The 12,159-nt window shown below is 42.5% G+C and overlaps 1 protein-coding gene across 1 annotated transcript in view; it reads left to right on the top strand.

The window, feature by feature from the left end:
• Positions 1-12,159, top strand: part of LOC107115742 (zinc finger protein 721-like) — a 34,336-nt gene that overhangs the window by 13,909 nt on the left and 8,268 nt on the right. Inside the window, exons 6-8 of the mRNA XM_015417504.1 lie at positions 1,319-1,735; positions 1,915-3,558; positions 3,640-4,099. Of these exons, the coding sequence (XP_015272990.1) occupies positions 1,319-1,735; positions 1,915-3,558; positions 3,640-4,099 (2,521 nt within the window). The remainder of the gene's footprint in view (positions 1-1,318; positions 1,736-1,914; positions 3,559-3,639; positions 4,100-12,159) is intronic.

Genomic DNA, 12,159 nt, shown 5'->3' with positions numbered 1-12,159 from the left:
GTCTCCAGATTAGAGTCCACCGCTCTTAACCACTCTACTAAGCCGGCTCTCAGTCCCAGGTTCAATCCTTGACATCTCCAGTTAAACGGACCAGGAAATAGGTAATGTGAAAGACCTCTGCCTGAGACCCTGGAGAGCCACTGCCAGTCTCAATAGGATATAAAAAAATAAGGCCTAGGCCGGTGATACAAAATCAGCTACAAAAATCCCCCCCCCAGGTGTCCCCGATGTGCGGATTTAGGTATCCGCACGCAGGGGGCACCTTTCACTATTAGATATATAGATATATTTATATAATATAAATATATAAGATAACATATTAAGGTCAAAATCCAGGTTGTAAACTGTCAATCACATACAAAATAAATAAATGAATGAAACCACTAGAGCTTATTCTGTCCTTGAGATTGCATGAGGAAAAGAAACTCCCTGTAACTAAGAGAAATAACACAAAACTGCCCAGCTCTCAACAGGTTTTGGCTCCAAATTAAGAGTCTTTCCCTGTGTCTAAATGAAAGTTACAAACCTGTTTGTCTTGTAGTAATTCTTCAAAAGGAGTACAAGATGAGTAGCAAATTGTCAGTGGAAGGACTTTACTATATTCTGGTGCCTAGTTGATGCAATGGCTCTATTTTTTCTTTTTACAAAAGCTGATGTAATTCCAAGGACAAGTTTAACCCTTTAGGTGTCAGTGCCTGGAGTCTAATAATCCCACCCGCTTCTTTTTTAGTAGCAATGTTTCATTTTTACAGGTTTAACTATACCCTTATTTATGTAAACCCAATGGTATAATTGTCTATATTACAGATTCCCCTGACAAAGTCTATTGGTGGAACGTGTATTTTTTTGGGAAGTTTTAACTGAGTACTAAAATATACTTTAACCTGATTTTGCACCATTGGTCTTGGCCTTATTTTTTATCTTCTACTGGTGCAACCCTTTTATCTTCTTGCTGTTCTGAATAGAAAATACTGACCTTGATGGGCCAACGGTCTGATTCCATAGAAGGCAGATTCATAGATGTTCATGTGTATTCATGTATCCACCAAGTCAAGTATGAAGTGTTGGGGAACAAATCTTTAGCCTCATTTGTCCTTAAAATATTTACGGGGATTTTGGGGGAGGGAAGGGGAAGACCGAAGAGAGAACTGGCTCCATCGAAGGGCCAGGCCAGGCAGAAGGTTTGTTGAGCTCCTTAATATGGGGTTGAGTGAGGCTGTGAGGGAAGAATCAAAAAGCCCCCCAGGAAACAGGAGTGAACGATCTGACTTGGTTTCTTGCATGGCTGCTGACTGGATCTTTCTCTTTATTCCAGCAGGAAGCTTAGGCAAAATGGCTGGGGAAGTACAGGGGTCAACATTGGAAAACACTAAGGAGGAAGACCCTGAAGGGGACTTTAGGGATCCAGATGGAATCAGGAGGAAGGAGGGAGCTGACACAGATGAGAAGAGGGATGAACCTATTCCTTTCCAAGGAAGAGGCTTCCATGAAATCCCAGTCCAAGAAGAAAGTCTAACTGAAAACAGAAGGAATGAAGGCCTCTGTTCTAACCAGAGAATCCAGTGCAGGGAAAAAGAAAATGAAAAGGTGGCTTTTGGAAAAATCTTTATTCAGAAAATGAACATTGTTCCCCAGGAACAAATTCTGTCAGGAGAGAAACTATATAACTGCTCCGAGTGTGGAAAGAACTTCAGTTGCCGAACAGCCCTTGTTTTCCATCAAAGAATTCACTCAGGTGAGGAGCTGTGTAAAGTCTGTGATTCAGCTTTAATGTACATTTGAAGTGCCAGTTAATGGACACTGCAATCTATCTCAGGAAGGGACCACTGAAATATGCTCTATGTGGAAAGAACTTCAAGAGCAGGTCAGACCTCCTTGCGTGGGTGCTAACTGGGTCTCTCTTTATTCCCACAGGGGGTGATCAGGAGAATCAGGAAGATGAGAAACGGCATGAGTTATCATTGGGCAAAGCCGAGTGTGCAGAGCTGAAAGGAAACTTCAGGAATCGAGGTGGACCCAAGAGGCAGAGAGGAATCCACCTGGTTCAGAGGAGGGATCAAGCCACTCCTTGCCAAGGACAGGATGTCCATGAAGTAATTCACATGGCAGAGGAAATGTACAAATGCTTGGAGTGTGCATTGGACTTCTCAGATCAAACCCAATATAATATCCATTTGCAAAAGCACAATGGAAAGAATATCCCTAAATGTTTGCAGTGTGGAAAGAGCTTCAGTTGCAGATCAGAGCTTCTTAGGCATCAAAGAATCCACACAACAGGGGAACGGTATAGCTGCTTATTCTGTAGCAGGAGCTTCTCACATAAAGCAAACCTTATTCACCACCAAAGGATTCATTCAAAAGAGGAACCATTTACTTCCTCAGGGAATGTAAAGAGTTTCTCTGATGAAAGAAAAGGTAATGTACATTTTCCAAAGCATAACAGAATGAAGGCATATAAATGCTTTCAGTGTGGAAAGTACTTCAGATCCAAGTCTCAGCTCCTTGTGCACCAAAGAACCCACACAGGGGAGAAACCATTTGAATGCTCAGAGTGCGGAAAAAAATTCAGTCAGAGTGGCAATCTTCAACAGCATCTAAGAACCCACACAGGTGAGAAACCTTTTGAATGCTCAGACTGTGGAAAGAAATTCAATCAGAGTTGCCATCTTCTACAGCATCAAAGAACCCACACAGGGGAGAAACCTTTTGAATGCTCAGAATGTGGAAAGAAATTTAACTGGAGTGTCAATCTTCAACGGCATCAAAGAATCCACACAGGGGAGAAACCTTTTGAATGCTCAAAATGTGGAAAGAGTTTCAAGTGGAGTGTCAATCTTCAACGACATCAAAGAATCCACATATGTGAGAAACCTTTTGAATGCTCACAGTGTAGAAAGAAATTCATGCATAGTTATGATCTTCAGTGGCATGAAAGAATCCACACTGGGGAGAAACCTTTCGAATGCTCAGATTGTGGAAAGAAATTCAGTAGGAGTTTCAATCTTCAACAGCATCTAAGAACTCACACAGGGGAGAAACATTTTGAATGCTCAGAGTGTGGAAAGAGATTCATCCAGGGTTGCAATCTTCAACGGCATCAAAGAACCCACACCGGGGAGAAACCTTTTGAATGCTCAGTGTGCAGAAAGAGATTCATCCAGAGTTGCCATCTTCAACGGCATCAAAGAACCCACACAGGGGAGAAACCTTTTGAATGTTCAGAGTGTGGAAAAAGCTTTAACTGGAGTTTTGCTCTTCAACGACATCAAAGAATCCATACAGGTGAAAAACTTTTTGAATGCTCGGAGTGTGGAAAGAGATTCATTCAGAGTTTTGCTCTTCAACGGCATCAAAGAATCCATACAGGTGAGAAACCTTTTGAATGTTCAGAGTGTGGAAAGAGATTCAACTGGGGTGGCAGTCTTCAGAGGCATCAAAGAACCCACACAGGGAAGAAACCTTTTGAATGCTCAGAGTGTGGAAAGAAATTCAAGCAGAGTTGCAATCTTCAGCGGCATCAAAGAACCCACACAGGGGAGAAACCTTTGAATGCTCCAGGCATGGAAAGAAATCCAGTCAGAGTTTCCATTTTCAACAGCATCAAAGAGCCCACAGAGGAGAAACATTTTGCATGTTTAGAATGCGGAAAGAAATTCAGTCAGAGTTTCCATCTTCAGCGGCATCAAAGAATCCATACAGGAGAAAAACCATTTGAATGCTCAGATTGTGGAAAGAAATTCAGTCAGAGTTTCCATCTTCAAGAGCATCTAACAATCCACACTGGTGAAAAACCTTTTCAATGTCCACAGTGTGGAAAGAAATTCAACAAGAGTTGCTATCTTCAACGACATGAAAGAACCCACACAGGTGAGAAACCTTTTGAATGCTCTGTGTGTGGAAAGAGCTTTATATGGCGTTTCCATCTTCAACGACATCAAAGAATCCACACAGGGGAGAAACCTTTTGAATGCTCAGAATGTGGAAAGAAATTCAGTCAGAGTGGCCATCTTCTACAGCATCAAAGAATCCACACAGGTGAGAAACCTTTTGAATGCTCAGAGTGTCCGAAGAGTTTTACTCATAGATTCTGCCTTCAACAGCATCAAAGAACCCACATGAGGAGAAACTGCACAACTGATAAGCCTGTGGCCAGAGCTCATCTCAGATTTCATACATTAAAAGCAACAATAGAGTCAACACAGGTGAAACCATAAACACTTGGAAAGGGCTTGCATCTGCACGGAAACCTTACCATAACTGTAGAAACAAACGAATAAGATTCCAATGAGGGAGAAACAGTATAAATGCTTGGATTGTGGAAAGAGCTTCAGCCATGATTAAAGCCTCAAATATATCTCAAAGGGAAGAAAGCAAAGATGCGCTCTAAGAGTGCAGGGTGATTCAAGATCAAGACCAGCTCTGTCCTTATTAAGCACTGAGGAATCCACACAGGGACTAATGACAGAAATGCTCAGTGTGTGGTAAGCGCCTGAGGCAGAGATCATGTCTTCATGTTCCTCAGTGAATCCACACAAGGATGAAACGTTCCTATAGTTGGTTCTGAGGAGGCTCCTCTTTGCCCAGGTGTTGAGGGCTCAGGCTGCTGTGAGCTTCTTAGGGTCTCGCCGTTGGGATTAATTCAGATTCAAAGGAAAAGCCCCAAACAGTATCCAGCATCCTAGAACTGGGTGGGTATCCTTAGAGTATGCAAGTGAATGTTTTGAAAAATCAGTCCCCTTTGATTCTTGTAAACAGCATCCGAAAGAAGTCAAATACCCCTTTCTGTGTTTTGTGGGTTTTTTTGTACAGACTGGTGATCAGGAAATGTTTAAAATGTTAGTTTAAAAAGTATGTTATGTGTTTTTAAATACAGTCTGTAAAAGTGTCAAAAGAAATCCTATTGCTTGGGCTGGGCACTTTCTACCACATCTGGGTTCAAATCCACACTTGGCCAGTCATTTTCTGAGCCTAACATACCTCACAGGATTGCCATGAAGAATAAATAGTATGCCCCTGGGGTGATACCCTTCTTGCAAGAAATGTTTAATGGATTGCTAAGTATGGAAATCAGGACTCTGCTTCTACTTGGTAGGTCTTGGACTGGTTGTGTCAAATATTAACTGTTTTGGTTGATGTGGGAATACCAAAGCCACACTTTTGATCATTTTTTTAGGAGGCAGTGTATAAGTCTCACATTTAGAAGATAATGTGAGGCAAAGGTGGCCTCCACAGCCATGCTCAGCAGTGAGGGTGGGGCAGGAAGGGAAACGAGAAGAGGGAGGTCAGGTGAATGAGACAAATATATAAAGATACATTGTCTGCTAAAATTAATAACATTGAATTGGTACTGTGACGACCCCTTATCTGGGGAGGTCTGGTTTCCCTTTAAAATGTTCTTTATGTTTTGTTCTAATGTGTATATCCGGCTGCCACCAGGAAATTTAAGGCTTTCCAAACCTTTATCCTATAATATTTCTATCACCGGGTAGGTAGGTCGAGGTTTTAGGCTTTCATGAGGGTCTATGTGTTTCATGAGGAAGTATGTCTTTCAGAGCTGGCAGACTTAAATAAAAGATGTATTGAAATAATCCATAAATAACAGGGTAGAACAAGATATCTAATAATATGTAATCAATGAACCATTTCTTGGTGTATCACACACAATATGCTCTCTTACTGACAGGGATTTTGGCATGTAACTTTGTAACACTTTTTTCCTTAGGCCATATATGTTTACTGTTTCTTTTTATCCTGTCACTCAGACTTTTTATTTTTCTCTTTAACTTTACTTTCTTGTTTCCTTATACTTTCAACTTTTCTTCATACACAAAACTTAACTCTTGTATCATACACCATACTGTCTCTCTCTCAGACTTCAGAACTAACTTATCCCACACAGGGATGTGTCTCCCTCCTCTCATACACAGAACTTAACTAACTCCTTAACTTAACAACTGTCTTTATCAACTGTCACTCTTCAACTGTCACTCTTGACTGACATACCCGTTCATCCACTAATTTTTACTTCCAAAACCCCTCCCCCTTTCTGCCAATCACCAATCACACCACTTGCCTGTTTCAACCACCCTAGACTATCTCTCACCGCCATGCAACCAAACTTTTAAAGACACACACACACAAATAAAACAAGGAATCGTTACAGGTACCATTGCCAATATAATAATAGGAAGTTTGGCAGTTTCCGCATTGTAAGGAATGTTTTCTAGGTAATTTGGTGGGTAGACTACTGTAATGCACTCTGTATGTGTCTGCCCTTAAAGAAAACTCAAATATTGCAGTTTGTTCCTGTCAGGCATCAAGTGGAACATGCACGTCACACCCATTCTGCAAACACTGCATTGGCTATCGATCAGTTTACCGAGTTCAATTCAAGGTTCTGGTTATCGCCAACAAAGCCATGAAAGGCTTAATATTGCCAATAAGACCACAAAAGTTACACATCTGTGAAAAACTGGGCATTACCCAGTGCTTGTAGAAACACCTCCTCTCTCTGTACCTGACCCCATGGTGTGCATTTTTGATTAGCACTAAGGCCAAGATCAGAATTAGATATATGATGTGCATTTATATGAGGACCTATTTTGCATTTCAAATTTAGTATGCAAAGGAGGGAGTTATTATTTCTGATCAATCAGGTCAAGCAGGTTGTAAAAAGTAAGAGCCAGCATGGTGTAGTGGTTAAGAGTGGCAGACGCTAATCCGGAGAATTAACTGCTGCAGGAAGTGGTGGTGGCTACAAGCATAGACAGCTTAGGGGACTGGAGAAACATATGGAGCAGAGGTCCATCAGTGGCTACTGGCCACAAGATATAGATGGAACACTCTGTCTAGGGCAGTAATGCTCTATATTCATGGTGCTTGGGGGGTAACAGTGGGAGGGCTTCTGGAGTGTGGCCCTGCTGATGGACCTCCTGATGGCACCTGAGGTTTGGTCACTGTGGGACACAGAGTGTTGGACTGGATGGGCCATTGGCCTGATCCAACATGGCTTCTCTTATGTTCTTATGAGATTCCCCACTCGTCAACATAAAGCCTAGGGTGACCAGGGGCCAGTCGTAGTTTCTCTCAGAACTCTCTCAGTCCCACCTGCCTCATAAGGTGCTTGTTAGGGGGAGAGGAAAGGAAGGTGATTGTAAGCTGCTTTGTGAGACCCCATAGGGTAGAGGAAAGTGGGGTATAAAAGCCAACTCTTCTTAAAAAAAAAAGTCCATTTCTCCTGTCACATTTTGAGCTGCTATGTCCCTGAAGCAGTACCTATACAGCTCCAGAGAGAATGAATCCAGCAATCTGGAACAGAGACGAAGCATCAAGGCAAAGCTGTCCAACAGATTGAGGTTGCAGTTCTGTGTGACTAAAGAGTAACCTGCACAAAGACAAAGCATTTATATAGCAGCATCCACCTGTGGTCCAGCCCACTAGAAGGATTTACCAAGTGAGCACATGAAGCCACCTCCTCGTCTATCAAGGGCCATCTTGTCTCCTCTGACTGGCCATAAGTGGCTCTCCAGGGTCTCAGGCGAAGGTCTTACACATTGTTTGCTACCTAATCCTTTACACTTTAGATCCTGGGATTTTAGGGCTGCCCACTCCAGGCTGGAAAATCTCTGGAGATTTGGGGGGCGGAGCCTCAGAAGGGTACTCAGCCAGGTATAATGCCATAGAGTCTATTCACCAAAGCAGCCATTTTCTCCAGGGAAACTGATCTCATCTGGAAGTCAGTTGTAATCCTGGGGGCTGGCAAACCTAGATCTGAACCTAGAGCCCTCTGTATACAGAGCAGATGATCTACCCATGAACCACCAACTGTGGAACTGTGAGTGGGATGGAGAGCAGCTTAGGAAGCACATAAGGCAAAGCACTGGGAGATACTAGAGATGTGAACCGCTGGGGAGCGATGTTGGGAAGTGGATTTAGGGTTGCCAGGTTCATGTTGGCCATTGGGGGGGGGGATGAGGGGGTAGGGTTGTCAGATTCAGGCTGAGAAACTACTGGAGATTTGGGGACGGATCCTGAGGAAGACAGGGACCACCTCGGTGGTGTACAATGCCATAGAGGCCACCCTCCAAAGCAGCTGCTTTCTCCAGGGGAACTGATCTCTGGAGTTTGGAGATGAGCTCTAATTCCAGGGGATCCCCAGGTCCCTCCTGGATGCTGGCAATCCTAGATATTTTCTTTTTCTTTTTTTAAAGTACCCATGGGTCCACTTTTATTATTTTTCATATTATACACATACATACATACAACATATCAACAAACAACCACTTACATACATAAGACATACAAAGAAACATATGGAGGTCAGTATATTTTCTTATAACTCTATTACCATACTTTGAAATTTTCTTAAGTCACTTTCTATGGTTTTGCTTAAGTTTCTGTATACTCTTATCTTTTTACCATAGTTTCTATTTAACTAAACGAGATTAATAATACCAAAAACTTCATTACTTTGAACTATGCATTTATATTATACCAGTCATACAGTTTTTTCCACGTCTTTTAATGTTAGGTCTGTTGGACTCTCATCAATAATGGCAGTTTGTCATTTTCAGCCGTCTCCAGCAGTTTACTCACATATTCTTGCTTCTTTGGTGCTTCCATTTCTTTCCAATATTTTGCATATAGTATTCTTGCTGCCATAGATAGATGTACTATCAAATATCTATCATCTTTATCAAAATCTTTTGGAAATATGTTTAGTAGTAATATTTCCGGCAAAAATGGTATTTTACTTCTCAAAATCTCCTCCAAATTGGCTATTATATTACAGGGCCGCAGCATTAACCTGGTTAAAGGAACTGATTACTTTGGAAGACAGAAGGCTATTGAAACTCGAAGGCCATGATTTAGCTTTAGGATGGAACACATTCTTATGGTATGAGAAAGCCTCAACACAGAAATATTTTAAGCAGCACTGGCTAAGAGCGGCAATCCTATATATTTTCAAGGTCTCCCCTATATTTCCATTTGGAACATTGAGGAATCTTGGACAGCACTGAAAAAAAAATCTAGACAATATTCTTTTTTTCCTTGGGAGGGGAAGAAATGCATTTGAAGACAAGGTTTTCACTTGCTTACTCCTAATATATATTATGATTTTAAAGAATTTCTTTGAATGGACATTTTGGAAAAAATGGGGAAACTCCTGATTCCTCCAATCCCAGAATGAGTAAAATACTTTTAAAGAAAAGGTATTATTCAGAGTGTATAGCATTCTATTTTTCCAGTTGAAAAACTGGGAAATTTGGGGGAACCCTGGGAAAAAGCCATGTAAAGATTCTTCCCCCCTTTTGGCATTAGCAAAGGGAATAGCAGATAGCAGCTGTCTCTGCTTGTAGAAACAAAGTCATTTGTACTTCTGAATTGCATAAATATACCAGTTATTACAAAAACACCAAGGCGCACAGAACGCTGTTACCTTCCCACCGAAGTGGTACCTATTTATCTACTTGCAATTTCTTGCTTTCGAACTGCTAGGTTGGCAGGAGCTGGAACTAGAGACAGGAGCTCACCCTGTCTTGCGGCACCTGGGTCTTGAACCGCTGAACTACTGACCTTCCACAGCCTGCAGTTCAGCGTCTTAACCACTTGAGCCACCGCAGCTCCAACACAAATCTGTCCAGCCTCCTAAGCAGGTGTCTGTCATTGCATCTTGTGGCAATGAGTTCCACCAGTCACATTCTCTCATTCACCTGTCAAAATTGTTATGTTGTTCCATATGATCTAGAAAGCTGAAATTAGGTACATGTATAACCAAAGATGCTCTGACTAGTAAAGGGAGGAATTATATGAATTGTGGGACATTTGTATACTGCCTAGTCAGAATCTATGACACGATGTACATTTGTCAGTTTCTTTGTCCTTATAATCATCTAGAAGATGCTTTGAACACTTGTCCTATAAAGCAGAGTGGTTGTCATCTCTTTTTTAAAAACACACATGTTTCCCTGTGTCTCCATCTCCTGCTCTTACAATTTAAGGAGTCGGAGGAGGCTGTGATGCTGTGCATACTTAGAATCACACCCTATTGAATCCAATATGACTTATTTCTGAGTAAATGTGCTCATGCCTGGGCTCTCGTTCAAGTTAGTAATTTAAGACTGCATCTGTGGTTATTTTTATGCTCACAACAGCCCTGTGGGTTAGGCTGAGACTGAGTGACTAACCCAGTCTTCCAGTGAATTTTGTGGAGAGCATGGATTTGAATCTTGGTCTCCTCAGATGTAGTATCTCATTCTAATCCCTCATTGCTTGTCCCAAAGGTACCCACGCTCCCCCTTGTAAATTTGACTAAATCTCCTAGCTATTGATTGACATTTAATAACTGTGGATAGATGGAGATCGGTAGCCGTGTTAGTCTGTCAGTACCCTTTCCAATGGTATATGGTATTGTAAATGGCGCATTTTATAACTGAACTCAGTAACAGGCTTACACTTGATAGGAAATTAGGTATTGCATACATTTTCAAGGGCTTACAGAAATTCTGTATCTGAAAGATTTTTGACATTTTCCATTCCTCCCCCCAGCTCCTCCCTTTTCCACTGGGTCCCATTCCGATGTCCCTTTCTTTCCCGACAGGCCATAGGAAAGCTGCTTTAGGGAGGAGAACGCAAAGCCACAGCTGACCTCCCTGTTTCCGCCCATTTCCACACACATTGAGTCTCTGTTCAAGACATTTTCTCTTCAGGTTGTTGGCAACACCAGAAATGGCTCTCTCCACCCCCTTGCTGGGAGCTGCCTTTGATTCCCCACCAGCCACAAATCCTGCTTTCTTGCCTGACCTCTGCCCCGGGCAATAGCACATTTTGAAAGTGCCCAATGCAGAATCAGTTTAGTGTTCACAGACACCAGATGTTCATGACACTCAGCAGAGGATAAAGTTAGATGATGATGATGGTGATGATGATGATAATATTTTTCCCCAGACAGAAAAATATGCCAGGAAACACAAGCCGAAAAGCGGGTTTTAGCATGCAGCTCCCTAGCTGGGCAGCTCCCAAGAGAGGTGTCTTTCTTCTTCCTCTCAGTGTCCTCAAAATGGTGTCCTCAAAATGCCTAGGACTGTCAGATCCCTCTTGGTCACCAGTGGGGGATGGGTAGGGTTGCCAGATCCAGGTTGGAAAATTCATGGAGAGGCGATCTGGAGATGAGCCTGGGGCGGACAGGGACATCAGTGGGATGCAAGGCCATAGAGTTCACTCTACAAAGCATCGGTTTTCTCCAAGGGAACTTCTCTCTGTAGTCTGGAGATAATGTGTAACTCCAGGGGATCCCCAGGCCCCACCTGGAGGCTAATGAAATCACAAACAGAATGCTAAATAAATGCAACAATAATGGTCTAGAAAGCAAAGTCAATAATAATGCCAAACTCATATATGAAACAAACATAATAACGAACAATATTCCAAACAATATTCCAAAAGTGGGTGGTAACAAACTCAAACCCACGATAAGTCACAGCATATCTCAAAAGCATTGCGTTTTTACTTGTAAGCTTAAAAGATAAACCCCTCTGCACAGGATACTTTTCTGGGTCTCTACTTTAAAGCCAAAAGAATTCTGGCAGTCTGATTAACTGGGATTGCAAAGAACAGCTTGTTGCCTGCCCCCCCACAAGTAACCCCCCCTCCTCCTGAATTGAAGCTAGGGTTGCCAACCTCCAGGTAGCACCTGGAGATCCCCTGCTATTACAATTGATCTCCAGATAACCAAGATCAAGTTGCCCTGGAGAAAATGGTTGCTCTGGAAGGTGGACTGTACGCATTATACCCTGCTGAGGTCCCTCCACTCCCCAAACCCTGCTCTCTATAGGCTCCCCCAAAAAAACCTCCAGATATTTCCCAACCCAGAGCTGGCAACCCTAGACTGGCAAAGGCCTGGGTCTGAATTCTCTCCTCCCCAACTTCCTTTCGGAGTTAGACATCTACACAGTGCACTTTCTAAGTTGCCATCAAGTTGCAGCCGACTGAAGGCAACCCCGTAGGGTTTTCAAGGCAAAAGACGTTCAGATCATAGCCAGACCTTCCGGGCCAGAAAATGGTGCTAAAAGAAAGGCTGACTTTTATCTAACAGCAGTCCCCTAAAGAGTGTTCGATTCTATGCCTGCGAGGGCTTGAGAGGGTTAAGGCGATAGAGCG

The sequence above is a fragment of the Gekko japonicus genome, unplaced genomic scaffold, assembly GCF_001447785.1.
Source record: "Gekko japonicus isolate JY-2015 unplaced genomic scaffold, Gekko_japonicus_V1.1 scaffold3967, whole genome shotgun sequence".
Taxonomy (NCBI): Eukaryota; Metazoa; Chordata; class Lepidosauria; order Squamata; family Gekkonidae; genus Gekko; species Gekko japonicus.
The sequence above is the reverse complement of the archived record's forward strand: the minus strand, read 5'-3'. Positions and strand labels throughout refer to the sequence as shown.